General features: G+C 33.9%; 1 protein-coding gene across 1 annotated transcript; it reads right to left on the bottom strand.

Moving 5' to 3' along the window:
- Positions 1-19209: 19209 nt before the first annotated feature.
- Positions 19210-21783, bottom strand: LOC130976175 (protein OCTOPUS-like). Its single transcript, XM_057900951.1, has one exon. The coding sequence runs from the start codon at positions 21715-21717 to the stop codon at positions 19399-19401; it is 2319 nt and encodes a 772-aa protein (XP_057756934.1). The 5' UTR covers positions 21718-21783; the 3' UTR covers positions 19210-19398.
- Positions 21784-26604: the final 4821 nt, after the last annotated feature.

Raw genomic sequence — 26604 nt, 5'->3', positions numbered from 1 at the left:
GCTCAGCTTTTGAGGAGGAAAGAATTTGTCCAAGAAGGCAGTGACCAGCTTATCCCATGAGTCCAGGCTATCCTTGGGTTGTGAATCCAACCATATTCTAGCTCTGTCTCTTACAGCAAAAGGAAAAAGCATGAGTCTGTAGACTTCAGGATCAACTCCATTCGTCTTTACAGTCTCACAGATCTGCAAGAACTCAGTTAAAAACTGATAAGGATCTTCAGACGGAAGTCCATAAAACTTGCAGTTTTGTTGCATTAAAGCAACTAGTTGAGGCTTAAGCTCAAAGTTATTGGCTCCAATGGCAGGAATGGAGATGCTTCTTCCATCAAACCTGGACGTTGGCTTTGTGAAGTTACCAAGCATTCTCCTTGCATTATTATTATTTTCGGCTGCCATTTCCTTCTCTTGTTCGAAAATTTCTGAAAGGTTGTTTCTGGATTGTTGTAATTTAGCTTCTCTTAATTTTCTCTTCAGAGTCCTTTCAGGTTCTGGATCAATTTCAACAAGAGTGCCTTTATCCTTGTTCCTGCTCATATGAAAGAGAAGAAAACAAGAAAAGAAAGAGGAATCCTCTATGTCACAGTATAGAGATTCCTTTATGTTAGTAGAAAAAGAAGGGGTAGAAGAATGAAGAGGGAGATTCGGATTTTTGGATGAAGAGAGGTGAAGAGAAGTGTTAGTAATTAAATAATTAAATAGAAGAAGAAAAGAGGAGGGAGATTTCGAAAATAATTTTTGAAAAGGGGTTAGTGATTTTCGAAAATTAGAGATAAAATGTAATTAAAATTAAAACATGAAACAATTAATTAATTAAAAAGAATGTTTGAAAAAGGGATGAGATATTTTCGAAAATTAGAGAGGGAAAAGTAGTTAGGTGGTTTTGAAAAAGATAAGAAACAAACTAGAAGTTAGTTAGTTGATTGAAAAAGATTTGAAATCAAAATTGAAAAAGATAAGAAGATAGCAAGTTAGATAGGATATTTTGAAATCAAATTTTGAAAAAGATAAAATTTTTGAAAAAAGATCAAATAAAAGATAAAAAGATTTAATTCAAAAATTTTGAAATTATTTACTTCACTAACAAGAAACTACAAGATAAGATTCTAGAACTTAAAGATTGGACCTTTCTTAACAAGAAAGTAACAAACTTCAAATTTTTGAACCAATCACATTAATTATTAGTGAATTTTCGAAAATATGATGTAAAGATAAGGAAAAGATTTTGAAAATAATTTGAAAAATGTTTTTGAAATTTTCGAAAAAAAATAAAAAAAAATGAAAAAGATATGATTTTTGAAAAAGATTTTGAAAAGATAAGATTTTTAAAATTGAAATTTTTGACTTGACTTGTAAGAAACAACTAATTTTAAAAATTTTTTACCAAGTCAACCCAAAATTTCGAAAATTTGGAGGGAAATAAGGAAAAGATATTTTTTTGATTTTTGAATTTTTAATTATGAGAGAGAAAAACAACAAAAATACTCAATGCATGAAATTTTTAGATCAAAACCATGAATGCATGCAAGAATGCTATGAATGTCAAGATGAACACCAAGAACACTTTGAAGATCATGATGAACATCAAGAACATATTTTTGAAAAATTTTTGATGCAAAGAAAACATGCAAGACACCAAACTTAGAAATCTTTAATGCATGGACTCTAACAAACAAAAAAATGCATATGAAAAACAACAACCAACACAAAATAAGAAAACATCAAGATCAAACAAGAGGACTTATCAAGAACAACTTGAAGATCATGAAGAACACTATGAATGTATGAGATTTTCGAAAAATGCAAGAAAAAATTTTTTAAAGCATGCAATTGACACCAAACTTAAAAATTGACTCAAGACTCAAACAAGAAACACAAAATAATTTTTTTTATTTTTATGATTTTATGAATTTTTTTTTTTGAACTTTTATTAATTTTTTTTTTCGAAAATAAAGTTTAGAAAAACGAAAAATAAAAGAAAAATTTTGAAAAAGATTTTTGAAAAGAAAATTACCTAATCTGAGCAACAAGATGAACCGTCAGTTGTCCATACTCGAACAATCCCCGGCAACAGCGCCAAAAACTTGGTGTTGTTGCCGGATTAAAAACTAGGCACCATTGTGGGTTGGAAACAATTGTTTGAATTGTTGTTCGAAATTGATTGTTCCCCGGCAACGGCGCCAAAAACTTGGTGGACGAAATTGTGATCCTTAGTCTTTGTATTTGTATGAAATCATTATTATGGCATCGGTTGTTTTCACAACTCCGTTCAACTAACCAGCAAGTGTACTGGGTCGTCCAAGTAATAAACCTTACGTGAGTAAGGGTCGATCCCACAGAGATTGTTGGTATGAAGCAAGCTATGGTCACCTTGTAAATCTCAGTCAGGCAGATTAAATTTGTTTATGGTTTCGAAAATTAATAATAAAATAGAAATAATAAAAGGGATAGAATACTTATGCAGATTCATTGGTGGGAATTTCATATAAGCATATGGAGATACTGTATGGCTCAAGGACGCCTGCTCTCCTACTGCTTCAACTCAATCCTTCTTATTCCTTTCCATGGCAAGCTGTGTATAGGGGTTCACCGTTCGACGATGGCTACTTTTAATCCTCTCGGGAAAATGGTCCTCTGCGGCTGTCACTCGCATGGCTAATCGTCTGGAGGCATCACCTGGCCGAAGGCTACATCCCATCCTCGTAGTGAAAACTACGCTCACGCGCTCTGTCACAGCACGGCTAATCACTGGTTGGTTCCCGCGCCTACTGGAATAGAATCCCTTGATTCTTTTGCGTTTGTCATCACGCCCAGCACTTGCAAGTCTGAAGCACGTCACAGTCATTCATTACCGGAATCCTACTCGGAATACCACAGGCAAGGTTAGACTTTCCGGACTCCCAGGATCCTACTCAGAATACCACAGACAAGGTTAGACTTTCCGGATCCTCATAAATGCCGCCATCTATCTAGCTTATACCACGAAGATTCTGTTGGGGAATCTAAGAGATACACATTCAAGCTCGGTTGCATGTAGAACGGAAGTGGTTGTCAATCACGCGCGTTCATAAGTGAGAATGATAATGAGCGTCACATAATCATCACATTCATCATGTTCTTGGGTACGAATGAATATCTTGGAATAAGAATAAGAGAGATTTGAATAAAAGAAAATAGAATTGCATTAATACTTGAGGTACAGTAGAGCTCCACACCCTTAATCTATGGTGTGCAGAAACTCCACCGTTGAAAATACATAAGTGAAAGGTTCAGGCATGGCCGAATGGCCAGCCCCCCTGTGGTCACAAGACCGAATGATCAAAGATTCTCAATACAATAGTTAAATGTTCTATTTATAATAAACTAGCTCCTAGGATTTACATGAGTAAGTAATTGATGCATAAATCCACTTCCGGGGCCCACTTGGTGTATGCTTGGGCTGAGCTTGATCAATCCACGAGCTGAGACTTCTCTTGGAGTTGAACTCCGAGCTATGACGTGTTTTGGGCGTTCAACTCCGGATCATGACGTTTTTCTGGCGTTTAACTCCAGACAGCAGCATGTACTTGACGTTCAACGCCAAGTTACGTCGTCAATTTCCGAATAAAGTATGGACTATTATATATTGATGGAAAGCCCTGGATGTCTACTTTCCAACGCCGTTGAGAACGCGCCAATTGGAGTTCTGTAGCTCCAGAAAATCCATTTCGAGTGCAGGGAGGTCAGATTCCAACAGCATCAGCAGTCCTTTTGTCAGCCTTTTTCAGAGTTTTGCTCAAATCCCTCAATTTCAGCCAGAATTTACCTGAAATCACAGAAAAACACACAAACTCATAGTAAAATCCAGAAATGTGAATTTAACATAAAAACTAATGAAAACATCCCTAAAAGTAGCTTAAACTTACTAAAAACTACCTAAAAACAATGCCAAAAAGCGTATAAATTATCCGCTCATCATCGGGCATTAGAACAAATATTAGAAGGTTAATGGTTGATTTGAACATGCCACCCAAGAAAAGTCAAGGGGAGTGATGCACCACTATTTTGTGGTACATCTTGTGCTTAATTGAGTGGATTTTATCTACTAATCTCACACTTATTTATTGAATTTGCATGTTTTACATTTTTCTTCCTGATTTTGTGCTATGATTGAAAACATGTTTCTTTGGTCTTAATTTAGCTAATTTTAATCCACTCTCATTACCATTTGATGCCATGATTTGTGTGTTAAGTGTTTTCAGATATTACAGGGCATGAATGGCTTAGAGGATGGAAAGGAAGCATGCAAAACTGGAAAGAATACAAGAAATTGAAGGAATTGCTAATGTTGTCAGTCCTAACCTCTTCGCACTCAATCGATTATAACTTAAGCTACATAGATCCAAATGAGACAGTTTTAGTTGCGTTGGAAAGCTAACATTCGAGGCATCGCAACGATATACAATTTGCCATAGTGGCCATGCAGCTAGGCGACGCGCACGCGCACATTGGCGAAAAGTCCATCAGTGCGCACGCGCACCTGGCGCGTACGCGCGACATGCGCGACATACTGCAACTGCAGAAATCGCTGATGGCGACTTCTGGGCTATTTTTGACCCAGTTTTCGATCCAGAAAACAGAGATTAGAGGCTACAGAGTGGGGGGAATCAATCCATTCATTCATACACTTTTCATTCACACAATTTTAGGCTTTAGATTAGTTCTCTAGAGAGAGAGGCTCTCTCCTCTCTCTTAGGTTTTAGGATTAGGATTTCCTCTTCTTCTCAATTCCAGGTTCAATCTTCTTTTAATTTAGTTTCTCTTTTATTTGTTTATGAACTCCATGTTAGATTTGATTTCTTTATTCAATGCAATTTGAGGTATTTCATATTTATGATTTTAATTTAGTTTTTTACATTCTTAGCTTGTGTTGAGTAATTGGAGATACTTGAGTTATCAAACTCTTTGTTGATTGAAAATTGGAATTCGATGCTGATTGATTTGAATTCCCCTAACTCAAGTCTTTTCTTAGGAATTGACTAGGACCTGAGGAATCAAATTGATTTATCCACTTTACATACCTTCATAGTTAGAGGTTGACCAAGTGGTTGCAAAAGCCAATTCTCATCACAATTGATAAGGATAACTAGAAAATGACGTCCAGTTCTTATACCTTACAAGGGTTTTCATGATAATTAGTTTACTTCTTTGTCATTTACATTCTTTGTTCAAACCTTTCAAAAACCCAAAAAGATACTTTTCTCATAACCAATAATAACACACCTCCCTGCAATTTCTTAAGAGACGACCCGAGGTTTAAATACTTCGGATATTAATTTTTATTGGGTTTGCTTTAGTGACAAACAATTTTTTTGTACGAAAGGATTTTTGTTGGTTTAGAAGCTATACTTTCAACGAGACTTTATTTGTAAAATTCTTTACTAGCAAAAATCCGATCGTCAAAATAGCGTCGTTGCTGGGAAATTGCAAGCGTGTGCTTTATTATTGGTTATTGTAAATATTTGCTTTTTTCTTGTTTATTTGTTTTTATTTTTAATTTTTATTAACTACTATAAATTCGCACCCCTGTCGCTATGAGTTTGGTTCCAATGCTGTTGTACGGAATGGAAGCTATAATGAGAACAGTCATCAAGGTTGGAACAATCAAAGATGGGAGGAGCCATAAGGATTTGATCAACCCTCTTGGCAACAACCCCCTCCAATGTGCTATAACCAACAACCATTCCATGATGCATACCAAGGCAATAGTTATGGTGGACCCTTTCGTGACAACCAACCTCCACCAAATTACTATGGTCAAGAGCCATTTCAGGGTGCGTACCAAGATGATAGATATGGTGGACCCCCTTGTAGTTACCAACAAGCTCCACCATATGCCTATGAACCCCTTCCTCAACATAACTTTGAAACACCACACTCACAAGCCCCTTTCCACCACTCACCTCCATATGACCCTAACCCGTATCCACCATACCAACCACTTTATGAGCCAAATGAACCATACATAGAACCACTCCCATTCCAACACAATTACTCTCATGAGCCACCACCTCAATGTTCACCATCTCCATGCCCTTACCAAGAAGAATCACATTCCTTTCATGCACCCTTTCTCCAAAATAATGACCCCTCCTATCCACCCCAATCCTCCATGGAGAACACACTTACCTCTCTCATTGGTCTCACCTCTAAACTCCAAAATCTTATATCCCGCATGGACCAATCCTCTACCTCGAATACTCAATCCTCAAGCTCTAGTACACTTCCTTTTCAACCACATAATGATCTCTCCATCTCATCACCACCCTCCATGGAAGAGCACCCACATCCATCAATCCAAGAGCAACATGATCCCAATGATGCTATTGACATAGAACAAGAGAAAAGGAATCGTCTTAAGGACGCAATAGATCAGTTACATGCGACCTTATTTCCAGAGGAGCAAGAGGAGGACCAAAATGTGGAGGTAGGAGAGACCCTTGAAGATGAAGGAGTAGTTGAAGGGAGTTGTCACGAAAAGAAAATCATTAAGGAGGAATACGATTTTATGCTAAAACAACTGGACAAAGCCGCAATAGTTAAAGAGGAAGTGGTTGAAGACTTAGGAGATGCGGAACCTCCATGGGAAAGTCAAGTCATAGAGCCTCCTTCCAAGGTGTTTGATGTTGATGTTGAGGAAGGTGTACAACCTCCAAGACATCTCATGGTTGAAGACTTTGCAGAGGTTGATCAAGATATGGAGATTAAGGAAGAAGAAGCACAACCTCTCAAGCCCTTGGTAAACAATGAAGAAGAGATTGAATTGGAATAAAGCTACCAAGAGGAAGAGGTTAATATTGAAGAAGCTTGCAAAGAGATGGAAGAATTCAAAGAAGAGCACAAGGGAGTGGAGTTTGCAAGATCATTGGAAGCACCTCTCCCAAAGCCATTACCGTCCAATACAACATTCAAGTGGGTAAATTTTTATCCTTAACCTTTACTTTCCCATTTGAATATGGGCTACTAGAGACGGATGGTCAACTTAGAGCTCTCTGTGGCTTTAAGAGTAAGAGGGAGATGGTCAGTGAGAGGAGTTGTCAAGCAAGGTTCAGTACGGTTGCATGCTCCAAATCAAAGTGCAAGGGTTGGTGTAGAGCTCAATTGAATGGGTCTATGAAGTTGTTTGACCACTTCAGTGAGAATTCAGACTGCTTGCCACCCAGTTGGAACAATGGTGATCAATACAAAGAAGAGTGCAAAAGCAAGGTTTGGGATCTCGGAATTCATTCTAGCAATCAACACTCTTGGGGTCTTGTCACTTGCTTCAACTTGCTTGAAGGCATTATGCGCCTAGTTTGGGATCCCAGAGGCTATTGGAATTTCAAACATTGATGGGAATTCCTGGATCAGTACAAGCACAAGCCACCATGACAAGGAGCTCCCCAAATGTCCAACTTAAGGACTTTAACTAAAAGTGCTCGGCGGGAGATAACCCACTATGGTATGATCGTTCCTTTTCATTCCTAGTTTTATTTTATTTTGTTTTTCACAGTATTCATTCATAATTTATGCATAATCATCTACATTCTGCATTCTGCATTTTGTATTTTGCACATAAAAAAAAAAGAGGGATCGACGCGCCAGCGCCTAGTGCGCGTTCGCGTCCTTTGTGGAAGCGACATGAGTTAGATTGAACAGAGAGTGGCGCGGAAACTGGCAAGAAATGTGCCTTAGGCACAATCCCACCCACGCGCACGCGTACTGTACGCGTATGCGTCGTGTCCACTTTTGGCGACCCATGCGTCCGCGCCCTTGGCGCGTCCGCGTGCATGAGAAAATCGGTGTAAACCCAGACTGACCAGAGAGTTGTGCGAGCGCGAGTCCATAACCTGACCCACGCGTCCGCGTACTGGACGCCCCCGTGTCCCTCTCTTTTCGCGCAACCCACGCGGACACACGCAGTACGCATGCGCGTCGGTTGCGCCGCACCACTAAATCCCAGCGCCGCCAGTTTTCATTCTTTCCCACCCCCCAAATCCTTCTTTTCTCTCAATCCTAATTCTTTCCTTTTTCTTCTTTCTTCTTCATTCTTCTTCTTCTCTCTTACTCATTATCTATTTTTGCATTCTTATGATTGGTGTTGGTAATTTATTTGGGTAATTGCTTTCTTCTATATTTGCTTGTGGACATATTGAGGATTGATTTGACAATCGACATTATTCAGTTTGGGTTGCTTTCATGCTTGGATTAATTACTCCACTTTACATGTTTTACATGTATACCAAGTATTTGTGGAAAGATCCTTATGGCATTATGTACTCTCATTCATTCTATCCTTCTACTTTAAATGCCTATTTTTCACAAAAACCATGCAATCCTTTATATATTGAACTTAATTGTCACACATAAACATGATTATTATTTTGTTACATGTGATATTCATCGTTGCTATTGATGCTTGACCTATGCTTCTCATGCCTTTGCCTGCATGCTTTTAAACCTCTTGTATCTAGCTGCTCTAATATGCCTTCATTGACTTAAATTGATGTCCTATTTGCATGTAGTCATGACCATGTATTTCAGATATTATCCTTTACCTTGGCATTGATTATCACTTGAACGTTCCTCCTCCCAGTTCTAGCTATTTGAATTACATGTCCCTTTCCTTTCCCCCTCTTTTAGGATGGCCACCAAGAAGGATAAAGAGAAAACCTCTACAATGACACCGGTCAAGAGAGGAACAAAAAAAGCGCCAACTGAGAAACCACAACCCCCGCCCACCTGCACATCTCAGCATGCACCGAGGACGGTGCAATCTTTAAGTGTGGGGAGGTCGATACTGACTTCCGCGGGTTAGTTAGTTCTTTCTCAATACCAATGTGGAATTTTCTTTGTTAGTTCATTGTTGCATTTGCATGTTTGATCCCATGTTTGTTTGTTTTTTTTCATATTCTACCACTACTTGATTGAAATGATGAATTCTTCTTCAAGAAACTTCTTATAGCATTTCACTAATTTGAATAAAATTTTTGTTAAATGTGTTTGAAGAAATATTATATTGGAACATGGTTTAGAGCTCGAACACACAAAACCAGTAAGATTTTGAGCCTAATTGATTGGTTGCATTTTATCAACCAATATATTTTATTTTTGTGTGTGTTGTTCTCTCTATAATTGTGATCTTTGTCTTACTTAATTCTATATTTCTATTGTTTAATGTATGCATGCACTTACATGATTGAGGCCTTGTTTCACTTAGCTTACATACCCATATGGCCTTAACCTTTTCATTATCCTTTGCAAACCAAAGTTGATCCTATTTTACCCCTTTGTTCTTTACTTTAGCACGTCACTAACTCTAAGCGGAAAACAATAATGTCCTTAATTTGAATCCTTGGTTAGCTTAGACTAGTGAGAGCGCTCACGAATTAAGTGTGACAAAATTGGGATTGGAAACATTTGGTTTGAGAACTGGGTGTGTATATTCTTGTGAAAATGTGCAAAATAATAGTTAAGCACGTATTATTGCATTCAATACTTTAATCATATGCATTGAGAAAAAAATAAAAGAAAAGAAAAGAAAAAAATAAAAAAAGATATAGAAAAAGAAAAGAAAAAAGGGTAAATAATAAAAAGGGGACAAAATGTCCCAAAGTAAATATTGGTATCAATGCATATGAGTTGTACTTAAATTTCTGGATGCATGAATATGTGGTAAACATAGTTAATGGGCAGTTAGATTTTGCATTGGAATTACATGGATTGTCCTAAGTTAGGTGGGAAGTTTAGGTTAATTAAGGATTCATATTTTAGTCCACTTGACTAAATACAATCCTACCTTGACCTTGACCCCATTACAACCCTTAAAAAACCTCTTGATTTGTGTATTTGTGCATTAAATTTCTGTTGATTGTTAGATGAAGAGCAAGTCTTAGAAAGCAAGGTTAGTAAGAATTGAGAGAATCGAACCTTAAACACCTGAGCGATTAGAGTGTATACACTTCCAATGAGGATTCGATGCTCGGTTCTATGTTCCCTGCTTTCATGAGCTATTTTCTTCTTGCAAGTCTATTTGTACTTCATTTTATGATTTGAATTAGTGGAATCCAGTTATGTTTGTTCTTGAAAGATTTATTTACTTTAACCAAGTAGGTAGAAACATTTTGCATTTAGTTGCACTCATATAAATAGGTTGCATTTCATACATCCTACCATTCCTCTTCACTCTTTAGTTCTCTTGAGCTTAGCATGAGGACATGCTAATGTTTAAGTGTGGGAAGATTTGATGCACCATTATTTCGTGGTACATCTTCTGCTTAATTGAGTGGATTTTATCCACTAATCTCACACTTATTCATTGAATTCGCATGTTTTACATTTTTCTTCCTGATTTTGTGCTATGATTGAAAACATGTTTCTTTGGTCTTAATTTAGCTAATTTTAATCCTCTCTCATTACCATTCGATGCCATGATATGTGTGTTAAGTGTTTTCAGAGATTACAAGGCAGGAATGGCTTAGAGGATGGAAAGGAAGCATGCAAAATTGGAAAGAATACAAGAAATTGAAGGAATTGCTAATGCTGTCAACCCTGACCTCTTTGCACTCAATCGATCATAACTTAAGCTACAGAGATCCAAATGAGGTGGTTTCAGTTGCGTTGCAAAGCTAACATTCGGGGCTTCACAACGATATACAATTTGTCATAGTGGCCATGCAGCTAGGTGACGTACACACGCACTTGACGCGCACGCGCACATTGGTGAAAAGTCCATTGGCACACACGCGCACCTGGCGCGTATGCGCGACATGCGTGACGTACTGCAACTGCAGAAATCGCTGGGGGCGATTTCTAGGCTGTTTTTGACCCAGTTTTCGGCCCAAAAAACACATATTAGAGGCTATAGAGTGGGGGAATCAATCCATTCATTCATACACTTTTCATTCACACAATTTTAGGTTTTAGATGTAGTTCTCTAGAGAGAGAGGCTCTCTCCTCTCTCTTAGGTTTTAGGATTAGGATTTTTTCTTTTTCTCAATTCCAGGTTTAATGTTCTTTTAATTTAGTTTCTCTTTCATTTGTTTATGAACTCCATGTTAGATTTGATTTCTTTATTCAATGCAATTTGAGGTATTTCATATTTATGATTTTAATTTAGCTTTTTACATTCTTAGCTTGTGTTGAGTAATTGGAGACACTTGAGTTATCAAATTCCTTATTGATTGAAAATTGAAATTCTTTGCTGATTGATTTGAATTCCCCTAACTCTAGTCTTTTCTTAAGAATTGACTAGGACCTGAGGAATCAAATTGATTTATCCACTTTACATACCTTCATAGTTAGAGGTTGACCAAGTGGGAGCAAAAGCCAATTCTCATCACAATTGACAAGGATAACTAGGATAGGACGTCCAGTTCTTATACCTTGCAAGGGTTTTTATGATAATTAGTTTACTTTCTTGTCATTTACATTCTTTGTTCAAACCTTTCAAAAACCCAAAAAGATACTTTTCTCATAACCAAGAATAACACACCTCCTTGCAATTCCTTAAGAGACGACCCGAGATTTAAATACTTCGGTTATTAATTTTTATTGGGTTTGCTTTATTGACAAACAATTTTTTTTGTATGAAAGGATTTTTGTTAGTTTAGAAGCTATACTTTTAACGAGACTTTATTTGTAAAATTCTTTACTAGCAAAAATTCGATCGTCAGGGAGTCAATTCCTGAGAATTATAACGATGGAATGTTGGAAGCGGATTATAAAAGTCATGATGGTTCTATGATCAGAGACCCAATGATGGATCCTTTTCAAGCTAATATATGGCTCGTAACCCACCCACCTACAATAAAACGATAAATTAAAATTTACACAACAATAAACATTAACTTACATTAGCTTACGTGAAAATGAACATAATTTCTTAAATGCATATAATACCTTTCTGCCAAAGAAAATCGTCGCTGATCAAATCCAACAGGGCTAGGGATGTGATGATATGTCCAGGATAGAAGCAACTCCTGCATCCACCAACTCCTACATCCACTCAAGTTTCGTTGCCTATAGTCAGTTGCATGACACATCTGGTGGTATAACTATGCAAGCACAATTAAACCCCTAAGATAGCCGGCCACAACAGTCCAGATCCTCCAACAGAGATAACCACCTCATGTTCATGCAGGAGTCAAATGCGTCTGGAAACAAAATGTCTCCTAAGATCTGCATGATGTATCCTTGGGTGTATTGAAATAGTCATTCCTTCGTCGCATCCTCAGCAAAGTCACTACATGCACTCTCTCTGAACCACGATAAGTGGACAGTCCACTTATTCTGCACCTATTTGTGGTTCGGACTTGGTACATGTCCTAATAGCTATTGGCATAGGTTTTCCATGGAATGTCCATCGTCGAATTGCTTGCATCCACCGATCCAGCCATTAATAGTATCTCTATCAACATTGAAACCCAACTTATATGCCACATCCTGTAAAGTTGTCGTCATTTTTCTAAATGACAGGAAAAAAATATAAGATTCTTGCCGCCATCTCTCTACTAACACAAAAACCAAAGTTCGATTATGATTCCAGTCAACCATTGAAACCAACCTATTTGAAATGTATCCTGACGCGTTCATAACACTCTACTAGACTAAAAAAAATGTCAAATTCATGTTTGAAATAATAGAAAATTTATATTTATTAAAAACATAGATTAAACATTATATTAGTTGGCCAACTCTATCAGCAATATGCTATGTTTGATCTAATTTATACAATGTATCCTAATAACCTACTAAGTCTTGGTTCATCAACGTAGCTAAAATAAAAATTTTATAAAATTAATATCAGTAATTTTAAACTAACATATATATTTTACAACAAATGTATTAATAAATAACTCTAATTAATTAATAATAAAAATTATAGAAATTTATCTAAAATACTTAAATAAGTAATATCAATATCTTGGAATAATTAAGTTTACAAAATAAAAAAATTATAACATATTAAATCTACACTAACTTATCTAATAAATTATTTTAAATAATTAACAAAACATCTCTATCACTTGCCACTAATTTCAAAATAATTAATTCTAAGTAACTATTACACTAATTTTTAAATAAATAACTCTAAATAATTATCTCTATATTTCTAAATACATAACTCAAAATAATTATCTTTATATTTCTAAATCATTAACTCAAAATAATTAAAAGATATTTTTTAAATAATTAACTCTAATAAATTATTTTTATATTTCTAAATTACTAACTCAAAATAATTAATTCTATATTTTCAAGTAACTAATTTTCAATAATTATCTCTATATTTTTTTAACTAATTAAGTCTAAATAATTATGACAAAATATCTATTCTAAACTTAAAAAAATAACGTTAAATAAATAACATAACAAAAATATAATTTAAAAATAAAGTAATAATTTAAAAAACTTACCTCCTGAAACTTGACTTGAGATGAGAGGAGAGTAAAAATAAAATATTAGGAGACAATAAAAATGAGAGGAGAAGAAAAAATTATTTTTTATTGGGGTGAGAAATGAGGGGAGACTACTAGGGTTATATACCTCGCTCAAAGCTTTTTACACTAGCAGATGAATTTACTATATTTTATGATGTTAGCCGATGTAACGATTAAATTCTTATAATGATCTCTAAAATTGACGCCTTGCATTAAAATTGTTCTTGAGATTTTAATTGGACTAATTTTAAGATTAGAAAAATTACACTATAATAATTCCTGACCTGTTTTTCATTAACTACATACTGACGTGGCTTGATGACATGGATCTTTGGTAACACGTGTCACCTTGTGGTTTGGGCACGTGTAACAGTATAATGACGTGTCAGTCAACGACACGTGGCATGCTGACATGGATGAGTATGTCACGTGTCACAATACTTTTTTGTGATTAATTTGGTGTACGACATTCAATTTCAGAGACTAAAATGAGTCATTTGATGCAAAACAAGGGACCAATTTAGTGCACATGTAACAATGACATAGTGGATGACACGTGGACAAATAGCATTGTGACACGTGGCAAAATAGCATTGTGACATGTGGCATACTCATCCACGTCATCATGCCACGTGTCGTTGACCGACACATCATCATACCGTTACACGTGGCCAAACCATGAGGTGACACGTGTCACCAAAGATCCATGTCATCAAGCCACATCAGCACGTCGTTAACGGAAAACGGGTCAGGGACTACTATGGTGCAATTTTTCCAATCTCAGGAACAAAATTGGTGCAATTAGAATCTTAGGGACGATTTTGGTGCACGACGTCAATCTCGGAGACCACTATGGAGATTTACTCGAGCGAACTTCAATACGAATCTATAAGTCTGCTAATGTGTTAGGTGAACCTATTGTTGCATAAAAAAAAGGATCTCAAAAAATAACGATAAAAAAATTTTATTTTATTAAAAAAACTGAGTAAAAATTTGAATTTTTAATGCAATTTATTTTGTTAAATTTTTTATTTTATTTAATTTGATCATTTTTCTAAGAGTAATACATTGTGTTTGTCCTTAACATTTTTTTTTTTATTTAAGTCTTTAATATTTTAAAATAGACTCAATTTTTGTCTTACTATCAATTCTGTTAATAGATCATTAACAGCAAAATAATATTGAGACGATTGTTAAATATTAAAGACTTAAATAGGATTATTTAAACATTAAGAATTTAAACATTCGGAATAAAAATGATATTTTACTTTTTTTTCCATAAAACTAAGCTTTCAGTTTTGATTAGGGTTACACACGGATCGAATTGGATCGAATATGATCAAAATTTCGATCTCATCCACATTAAACTCATCAGATCATATCGAATACAATATCCACACTTTTTTATATTCAGATATGATCTTATTTGCATTTTTGCAGATCGAATATCAGATATATTTACAAAACAAAAAATATTTTAAAAAATTTATTTCCAATAAAAATTTTATATTAAAAAATTATATAAAATATAAATATAGAATAAAAAAATACCATAAAATCAACTAACTGATTGTTATATCAAAATTTTGTCAATTATATGCCATATAACCTCCATAAATATTATTTCTCATAAATAAGCTTCAAGTGTACACAACTAATACCATATTTTAGAGTCGGAATTTTATTCATCATTTATCTTTAAATCAAAAACTTCAACTGAAAAAAAAATAAAAAAAAATTATCAAACAAATGTTGTAAATTCTCCTTCCAAACACTTATACCTGATATAATAATTTTCTTTTCTCTACCAAAATTTTGGAATTTGCAATATGCAAATTAAACATGGCCATAATCCGTTCTTAGATGTATCATTGTAAGATTAAATCAATAGAAAATTATATTAGTAGAATAATAGATAATAACAATTTGAATGTCACCTAATTCCCGATGTATTATGTATAATACCTACTTATTGGTACATTAAATTTTTTTTTTTGAGTAATTATCTAAATCCGTTCCTAAAGATTTTAAAAGCGGATATTTTAATCTTTAAAAAAAATTAATACGTAAATCAATCTTTAAGGTTTTATTTCGACAAACAAATCAGTCTCTAATTTATTTTCCGATAGAATAATTATCAGATAAGTTCCTAAAGACTTTAAAAATGGATATTTTAATCCCAAAAAAAAATTAATGTACAAATCAATTCCGAATGTTTCTCTCCGTTAGATATAACAGTCCTCCGTCAAAAAAAATAAAATAAAATTATTATTATTATTATTATTATTATTATTATTATTATTATTAATTGCATAATAATATTTTACTATAAATTTTTGTATTTTTTAGTATTTAATATATATATTCACTCATCAATAATAAGAATAATAATCAATAAAATTATTAGAGATTATTTTACAAGAAATTTAAGATTAAAATCATTGGATATTTTTGTATTTAATATTATCAAAAGATATACTATTTTAAAAGACATATTTGTATTAAAAGAAACATGTATTTAATATAAATTCAAATTAAAATATTTTCTTTTAATACATATTTTTTAATATAAACATGTTTTTTTTTAAATAGGACATATTTTTATTATATTAAATATAAAAATATCAAATAATTTTAACTTTGAATTTTTTTGTAGAATAATCTCTAATAAATTTATTATTATTATTATTATTATTATTATTATTATTATTATTATTATTATTATTATTATTATTATTATTATTGAGTGACTATATATATATATATATATATATATATATAAAAGAATCTAATAAATAAATTTATTATTATTTTTGTCTAGAAAATACAAAAAATTATAGTATAATATTATTATGCAATTAATAATAATAATTATTATTATTTTATTTTATTTTATTTTATTTTTAGACGGAGGATTGTTATGTCTAATAAAGAAAAACGTTGGGGATTGATTTATACATTAAAATGTCTGTTTTTAAAATCTTTGGGGACTAATCTGGGTAATTATTCTGCCAAAAAAATGAATTGGGGACTGATTTATCTGCCGGAGTAAAATTTTGAGGTTTGATTTGTGTATTAATTTTTCTTGGAGACTAAAATGTTCACTTTTAAAATCCTTGGAGACTAACCCGCCCCGCATCGGGGAGGATTTTTAGTGGGGCGGGTTTTTGGGAGGGACGGGTCGGGTCGGGTCGGGTTTAGGTAATATCCGCCTCGGTATATATATAATATATATAATTTTAATATATAATATGTATAATATATTTAAAATAATTAGTAAATGATTAATAATATTGTATCATATTTAAATTTTTACTTTAATTTATGTTATGTATGTGATGATGGTTATATAAATTTTGAAAATTAATTTTATTTATCGGATTTTAATAATTATAGGGGCGGGTAAGGGCGGGATGAGTTATGGTTCAACATTTTACTACCTGCGAATAAAAACAGAACGAGTTCTATGCGGATTGTTGTACGGCGAGGGCGGAGTCGAGTAGAGCAAAAATCTGCCTCTACCCGCTCACTGCCACCCCTACTATCGGTCTATCCTGTTTCTGATTTTTTTTACGAGGTATAGTGTATTTTAATCATTCTTAAATCTTAATTAAGTTCCATTCATTCGAAAAAATGGACAAATCTACTCGTAATTCAGATAATAAACTGTTATCTGCTGATATCTCAGGTAACACCGTAATAGTATCAATGGTTGCAGGACTGAAAACTCTCTTTCTATTTTTTTCTTCTTCCTTTTTCTCCTTCCCTCCTTCCTCTTTTTTCACCAAAACCTCCATTTTCAAGATGCTGGAACTCCATTTGGTGCAAGATTCTCTGCTGAAGAAGGTTTTAGAAGCAATCAGGGAGCTCGTGAACGATGCAAACTTCGATTGCTTCGCAACTGGGTTCTCACTCCAGGCCATGGACTCAAGCGAGGTTGCTCTTGTGGCGCTCCTATTGCGGTCCAAAGTTGGTGCGACTGCAACATCTCAATGGGGATGAACCTCAACAACATGGCCAAGATACTATGATTCGCCGAAAATGATGATATCATCACCATAAAGGATGATGACAGCAGCGACACCGTCACTTTCATGTTTGAGAGTCTAAGTACTATTTATTTTCCCAAAAAATATTGATTTCAATTTTTATTTTAATTTTGTCTGATTATATCTAAGATTTTAGATTTATATGGTTCATTTTTTTTAATCTTTAGTTGCTAATTTTGATATGGTATTATTCTAATTCTTTAACTTTTTTATTGATATTTATTATTTTTTCTTGCTAGAAAATTATACCGAAAAGGAAAGGAAAGACCTATTACATTATTTGTGTGTTTGAAAGTTTAGTATTCTGCCGGGGAATAAGGGGCATGATCTTGATTCTGTAGTTGATATGAGTTCAGTTGTTAATGAATTGATATAAATTTTAGTGTTTCGTGTTTGGATTTTGAAGAGATTTTTAGTCCTACAATTATTTAGAGTTGATATTTGACACTGTTACCTGACACATTATTAGGCAACTATTTGTCATTCAATAATAGGAATCGATTTGTCCATTTTTTTAATGGATAAAACCTGATCAAAATTTAAGAATAATTAAGATGCCCAATGTTTTACAGAAAAAAAAAATTAGAAACCGAATAAAATATTTACCCAAAATTAAAAAAGTATTTTCTGTAGCAATTGAGATTACTCAAACTCATTCTTTCTTAATATGTTCCAAACTTTGATCACCTGTGTTAATTCTCTGTAGCAGTTGTACATTAGTTCATAAGTGTAAAAGCATTTTTATTTTTGTCACCTATGTTCCAAATATTTTTTTATTTATTTTTTAAAATACCATGCATACACAAACAATCAACCACTAAATCAACATTATATATTTGTAAATAAATATATATGATATTTAACTTATTTTAATGTATATTTTATATTTTAACATGTATTTTTACACGTCAATGAGAGCCGACAACCATTCTGTATTTACCTATTCATAGTTTCTCACCTTATAACTGTTTTGTATTTACCTATTCTTACTTTCTCACCTTAACAAAATAGTCGATATCCCATTCTTTTAAAGAATTTGTTCAATATATTCTTGTTGAAATGCAAGGGCACACTGACATAGCTGTGTGCGCGTATCATAACAATCTCCTAACATTTACCGACTTAGAAATTTGGTAGTCGGTTTAAAGAAGTCGAAGCTCATCATTAGAACTACTTACTGTAGATAATTCCAAGGTACAAAGTTTACCTTAAGTGACAAGAGCATTGAATGAACATAAAACACATTGACATGACAAAGATAAGCTAAGTGATGTGTTCGTTGGGACCATGGTCGGAAATCACATGTAATAAAGTTTGATTAATTGATATCAAGGGTGAAAAAAGCACTCGAACAAAGTTATCCTGTTGTACTCAAAACTACAACTTATGACAAACAGCAAAACCAGGTGGCATGAGCCCACCTAGTTATCACTTTTTGCAGGAAAATCCATAACATGCCAAAAATTCAAGTTAATATGCTCCCAAAATTATAAGCCCTTCCAACCAAACACCATTCGGCTACCCTTTTGCAGCATAAAGACATAAAAAGCAACCATATTGTGTCCAAAGCCTAGGCATAATTTTCAGGAGCGTCATATATTCTATCATGCTTTTTTTGGCAATAAAAGCAAAAACCACCATTGAACTTAAGAGAGGGAAAGAGAATCAAGCCATTAATTAACATCATGGTCATATAGTTAAAGTAAAAAAAGAAACCACTGAAATTATTGTTATTGAGTTTAGGGGTAACATGCTAATTACTGTAAAAGAAATGCAGGGTGCTTTTTTATCCAACCAACCAACCAAGAATACATAGACGTGTGTTTTACACAACAAATGCAGCAAATCTAACAACACCATCAACAAACCAAAGAACTATGGACCTTCAATCTTTAATACAATCCAAGTACACTTCTAGCAATGGAATGTGCCTGGTTAGACCTGCCTTTCCCGGGCCAATTTCTCCGGCTGCCACGCATCGGCGTCAAGTAAAGCCGTAACAGGCCATTGTCTATGCTGTTGTTGTTAGGAGAATACCTTGCACTCCTATTTCTTTCCAAAACAACCTCATCCCTGCCCTTCTTCCCATGCCCATTAGCCTGAACATCACTCTTCCTCATGGCCGCCAACGCTCCAACTCCACCTCCAAAAGCTGGTGCATTCCTCCAACTAACACTGCTGTTGCTCCTCAACGCATTCCTATTGAATACGCCTCTAACATCCCCGTTCCGCTCACCTCTAAACTCCTGCCATGACTCGGAAAAAGATCGTTCCACACCGTTCCCGCCATTTCCTCTACCATACCTATTCTCCTCATCATCGTCCTTATTACCCCCACCTCCTCGCCGGTTAATCAAGCCCCAAATGTTCCACGCCTTACTCCACCTGAATGACTTCTTAGCCCCTTTCCGCTCCCCATTGATCCCAGCTGCATCTCTAGACCCCAACTCAAAGGTCTCAGAGTGATCATCCCTCAAGGAATTCGAGTTTGAATCCCTGTCCCTCAAGTCCCTATCAGGGAACACGGCCTTCGGCCCATGATGCGACAAATCAACACCACCACTGATACCAATACCAATACCAACACCACCTCCCACTCCACCAATGCCAACGGCAGGAGTTACCTTGGCATTTGCAACCGGAATTGCACCAGAAACAGGCTTCAACTCATCCATCTCAGCCACAACCGCAGCTGCAGTCTTCCTAATTGAACTAGACCTATCAAGGCTCTTCCTCCTCCGGGAGGAACTATCAGAATAATACTCCCTAGTCTGCAAAGTGCCACCGGGGACCTTAGCCTGATCAGCATTCTCAATGATGGCATTCATCATAACATTCACAGGCTCCTCCACAGGAATCTGAGTATCAGTCCTCAAGACCTGATGAACAGGAGCATCCTCCACCACAGACAACATTGAAGGCATCCTCGGAGGAGGAAATGTCCTCCCTATGAGGTACCCATCCCACGACGCCCTCGGCTCGTCGAAAGAATACCTCGGGTCGTCCAATGACACCCTACCGGCCTCAAATGACATCCGTCCAATGTCCAGCGAGAACCGCGGATCGGTGTCACAGGACCGCCTGCCGAACCCATAGTCAGCGATCTCCGACTGCGTCTCACGGAATTGCCTGCCAATGGGCTTCTCCACAGGCAGCAGCGTGGTGCCGGATCCCAGGGCACCATTTCGGCAGCGCTGCTTCTTCAGCTTCTGCTTCTGCCTCCATTTCTGCAGCTTCTTGCTGAACACTGAGGCTGCAGACCAGAAGCTACCCTTGAAATCGCGGCCGGAACTCTTCTTAGCGTTCGAATCCAGGTCGATATGTTCCTTCATCGGCTTCAGCAATTCCTCTTCCGGAACAACCACAATTTCTGGTTCTGGATGGAGTTCAGGTTCTTCTTCCACGATTTCTGTAACTGCAACCCTCTCTTCTGTCACAATGTTGGGAACTACCGCATTTGTAGGTCCTTCTAGAACCCTAATTTCATCTTCGTTTTGATCATTTTCTTCTTCTTGCTCTTGAATCTCTTCCTCCAGAACAGAAGCGCTCTCTGATTCTGATTCTGATTCTTCTTCTAAGGTGACGGGAGCTTGAACTATAGTGGAAGAGGAAGCGAGGTTTCTGGTTTCAACCTCGACGGAGGGTTCTTTTTTGGGGATTTTGCGCTCGTCGTCTTGGTTGAAGAGAGAGAATAGAGTGCTGCGAACCCTAACGTCACAAGATCTTCTCTGAGGCTCAAATGCGCCGGAGAAGAAGCCCTCGTTGTTCTTCGAGGCGGAGAAGGATTTTGTACGGCGGAGCTCAGGGAAGAACGAGGAGGACGTGGATGAGGTCGGCGGCGGGCGGTTTCCGCGGTTGCTGCCGGACGCGGAGGGGCGGAAGATGGCTCTAAGGGCGGCGGCGGCGGTGGAGGAAGAGGTGGACCTGCGGGGGCCGGAGGAGGAGGAGCTGGCGGCGCTGCCGTTGGGATCGAGCACGGCGAGGCGCTCGCAGAGGCATGAGGGGCAGAATCCGGTGAACTGCTCCTGTGGGTGGCGATCGCAAGATGTGGAAGGACGGTGAGGCTGCAGAAGTTGCGGCGGTTGTTGCTGGTGCAGCGGCGGTGCCGGAGGTAACGGCGGCGGAAACAATGCTTGCTGCTGGTGATGCTGAAGCTGGTGCAGTTGCTGGTTGGGTTGTAGTGAGGGGTTGGATTGGGTTGTGGGATTCATAACCGGAAATGGTGGTGTGTGAAGTTGGCGGTTAAAAATGTGGTCATGTTCCGGTGGGAGTAACGAGTGAAAGAGAAGGGGGGGGGGGGGGGGGGGAGAGAGAGAGAGAGAGAAGAAAGAGAGAAAGAGTGAGGTAGTGAGTGAGTGAGTGAGGGAGTGTGTGTGTGTGTTTTGCTTGCTTTGTCTGTGTGTCTGTGTGTTTGACAGAGAAAGGGAAAGGGGAGAAAGGGAAAGATAGAGAGAGAGAGGAGAGAGAAGGCACTGTTTGGTTCCCAACGGACACAGAGAAAGTGAAGAGATACAGATTTTGTGTCAATTTTGTGATTTTGTGAACCATCCATAAAGCTCAACAAAATACATTAAAAGGGCTTAAAACAGAGCCTATATTACATGGCCATAAATACAACAATTCAATTCTCCGTTTAATATATTAATATGTACGAACACTAATACAAACATAGACTATATATATATATATAAATTTTATATATATATATATATATAATATTAAATATTTTTTAGATAAATTATAATAATATTTTAATATTTTATTAATATTAAAATATAAATAATTTTTAATTATTTTAATATTTTTTAATTATTAAAAGTGTTTAAAATATTTATTATTTTAATAAGTAATAATATATTTTATTTTTAAATTTATTGTAAAAATATATATTAAGAATCAAGTTTAACATGCTGATACGTAATGGTATTTAGATATATCTAAATGTGTCCGATAAAATTTTTTTTATTTTTTATTAAGGCATGATTGGATACGACAGACACGCATACAGACGAATATAGTATTTAAAATGTGTCTGATATATAGACATGACAAATCACTAAAATGTCCATATTTTATAAATAAATTTGGATTCTCTAAATTTTAAATTCTAAATTTAGAGAATAAAACGTGATCTTTCACTCTCAAATAATTTTCTCTCAATTTTTCTTAGTCCTACCTATAAAATAAATAATAAAAAATTATACTTTACTTTCTAAAATAAAATTCAAAATATAAAAAATCCAAATCCTTTATAAATAGTACCATAATATTGCTATTTTTAATGTCATTTTAAGTATTATTTTTTAAATGTATATTTATATTCATTTATGAAAAAAAAAAGTACAATATTCAATAATATCAATTTATTGTTTTTTTTATTAATATTGTAATAGTACATTATACTATTTTATTCTAATATTATTTTATATATGATTTTTTTAATATATATCTATAACATCAATTTGTAAAAAAATAAGTAATATTATCTGATAATATTAATTTTTTTTAGTATTAAGTAGTAACATCGGTTTATTATTTCTTACTACATATTGTGATAGCGAGTTAAACCCCAAAATGGTCTCTGAGATTGGCGTTTTGCACTGAAATCGTTTCTGAGATTCCAATTGCACCAATTACGTTCCTGAGATTGAAAAAAATGCACCATAGTAGTCCCTGACCCATTTTCCATTAACGACGTGATGACATGGCATGATGACGTGGACTGTAACTGACATGTGTCACTTTATGATTTGGCCACGTGTAATGGTAGGATGATGTGGTGACCAGTGACACGTGGCATGCTGACGTGGATAGTTGTGCCATGTGTTACAATGTTATTTGGCCACGTGTCCAATTGTGCCACGTGTCGCAACAGTATTCGTCCACGTGTCATCCATTATGCCATCGTTGTATATGCACCAAATTAGTCCCTCACTTTGCATTAAGTAACTCATTTTAGTCCCTAAAACTGAATGTCGTGCACTAAACTAGTTCCTTCATCAATTTTTTCTCATTTTTTCTATAAATTCAAAATTCTCAATATTTTTTAATGCATTAATTTCAATTCTATTTTTTCACACGTTCTTCAAATAAAAGTATTTTTATAAAATATTTTTTCTCTTGCGAATACCTTATTCGCCGACTTGAAGTTAACGTGAAGGCTTTTTCAAGCACCTTCACTACTATCTCCAACCTCTTTCAGTACTTTTATAAAATATTTTTTTTCTTGCGGATACCTCTAATAGCCGCCGTCTTGGAGTTGACATGAAGGCATTTCAAGCTTCCCTCATTATCATCTCCGACCTCTTTCGTCTAGACTGCAGAGATCAAAAGTGGTAGTGAGGGTGGTTGAAGTGCCTTCAATCTAGCTCATTTATACATAACGAAAACGTGTATTTCATAAGAAAAAATATTTATTTTAATTATTAATTTCTTGTTAAAAACACATATTTTTTTATGAAAAAAATGTGTCTAATCAATCATATAATTATTTTTTTATAATAACATACTTATATATTACAAAATTTACCAATATTAAATTATTAAAAAATTATATAATTAAAACTAAAATCTTAAATTTTTTTATAAAAGCACTTGTATTTAAACGATATATGAAAAAATAGAATTGAAATTAGTGTATCCAAGATATTAAAATTTTAAATTTAAAAAAAATGAGAAAAAATTGGTGAAGGGACTAGTTTGGTGCACGACATTCAATTTCGGGGACTAAAATGAGTAACTTAATGCAAAGTGAGGGACTAATTTGGTGCATATACAACGATGGTATAATGGATGACACGTGGACGAATACTGTTGCGACACGTGGCACAACTGAACACGTGGCCAAATAACATTGTGACACGTGGCACAACTATCCACGTCAGCATGCCACGTGTCACTGGACACCATATCATCCTACCATTACACGTGGCCAAATCATGAAGTGACACGTGTCACTTACAGTCCACGTCATCATGCCATGTCATCATGTCGTTAATGGAAAATGGGTCAGGGACTACTATGGTGCATTTTTTTCAATCTCAGGGACGTAATTGGTGCAATTGGAATCTCAGGGACGATTTCAGTACAAAACGCCAATCTCAAAGACCATTTTGGGGTTTAACTCTGTGATAGCACGTTGTTATTATTGTTGTGGTTGTTGTTGAAATTTATAAACAAATAATCTTTTATGATTATAATTAGAGAATCATATCTGAATTTTTCTCGACCTAAAATTTACCCGAATGAAATTTATTTAATTCTTGACCTCTCAACACGTTAAAAAACAATTGTTGACCTCAATGGAAAATTTTTACTCCTCGAATATATTAATTAACTATATACTTCTACATTTTTCGACAAATTTAAAATATGATTAAAATTCTTCAATGAAGTTTTGGGATATGTTTGACAATCGCTTTGAAGAGAATAAAAGTACGTTTAAATTTTTTGAACGCTGTTATTTTTATTTGATTATTTTTTTCCTTCTAAAGGCAGAGGTGATTTTACATTTACTGAAAGTAAAAAATAATTACTTCTGCGTTCACTTTAACATGCATTTACTTTTTAATGATCATTATTGGTTTTAACAATTTTTTCTAAAAGAATTTTTTAATTTGTTTCAAGTCATTTTAAATATTTTAATTTTTTTATCAATTTAGTACTTTTTCATATTTTGATTTTTTATTTTTTATTAAATTTGTTAAATAAAAGAATATTGAGAATATTAAAAAAATTATAGAATATTTTTTGTTTGGCACTGTAAGATTTATTATTGTAATTCTTATTTACTGTTTATTATTCTAATTTATTATAATATGTATTATTATTCCTATTAAAAATGATAAATTAAATAAAAAAATAATCATAAATAATAATAAAAATATTATTAATAAAAAGTTAGAATCCAAAATAGTAAATAAAATAAGATTATTGAAAATATTTATAAAGAGTATTAAAATATAATATTTTATATGATATTTTTAATTTTATTTTTCATTATAAAAAAATATTTAAAAAGTTGTTCATTTTTATATGTTATTTTTAATTTAATAAATAAATATTAATTTTTATTATAATATTAAAAAATTATAACATACTAAAATAGAATATTATAAAAAATATTATGTAAAAAATATACTAAAAGAAGTATAAAAGAGATTAAATATATTATAAAAAATAATATTATAATTTAATATTATGTTTTTTTAGTAATTAGTTAATTATTTATATAAAAATGATTTTAACTAATATTATTCAAATAATATTCACTTTATTAAAATTAATTTTAGTATAAAATTGTCAAACATAAATTATATTGGTATAAATTTACTTCTATTCAAAATTAATTTTACAAAATCACTTTTATTCAAATTCCAGTTTAACAAATGCTAATTCAAACATACACTTATTCGGAGTTGAACCATCTACCAATTTCTCTCTATTGAGAGATAAAATAGTGATGAAATATAGAGAAAATTATTATGTTTTAAAATGTTAAATTAATGTATTGTGCTCTATTTAATAAAAAAGATGTAGAGACATTAAATAAAATATTTTTTATTTTTTATTATTATTATCAAATTTTATAATTTATTTTTTATTATTTTATTTTTTATTTTGTGTGAAGAAAAAACAAAAGTTAATTAGATTATTTATTATTTATTATATCTTATATTCAGTTCATTACTAAGCAAAATATAAAAATACTAATTTTTATGTCATGTCCTTTGTATTCTATTTTTAATATCTTGTCTTATCTTATTCTCAAAATTAAACACGGCTTTAGGGATGAAAATAGATTACAGACCTGCAACTTAGCCTACATTCGACTTGGTCTAGCTTGATCTGTTATAAAATAGTTTTAGGTTTAGACCGATTTAAAAATTTAATTTTATTAATAGGCTAAGCGCAGACTCACAAAATAGTTTAATAGACCTCTTAGGCTTGTCTAAGTCTATTAAAATGTAAATAAATATATAAATAATTTTTTATAATTAAAAAAGTTATTAAAATTTTTAAATTTATTATACTTTATTATAAATATTTTTTATATTTTTAAAATTTAAATATTATTATAAATATTAAATTTAGTATAT

Source organism: Arachis stenosperma, chromosome 4 (assembly GCF_014773155.1).
Source record: "Arachis stenosperma cultivar V10309 chromosome 4, arast.V10309.gnm1.PFL2, whole genome shotgun sequence".
Lineage (NCBI taxonomy): Eukaryota > Viridiplantae > Streptophyta > Magnoliopsida > Fabales > Fabaceae > Arachis > Arachis stenosperma.
The sequence above is the reverse complement of the archived record's forward strand: the minus strand, read 5'-3'. Positions and strand labels throughout refer to the sequence as shown.

What these genes read in the sequence shown, in the direction of transcription:
- LOC130976175 (XM_057900951.1), bottom strand. Translation starts at nt 21,717, where the DNA reads ATGAATCCCACAACCCAATCCAACCCCTCACTACAACCCAACCAGCAA.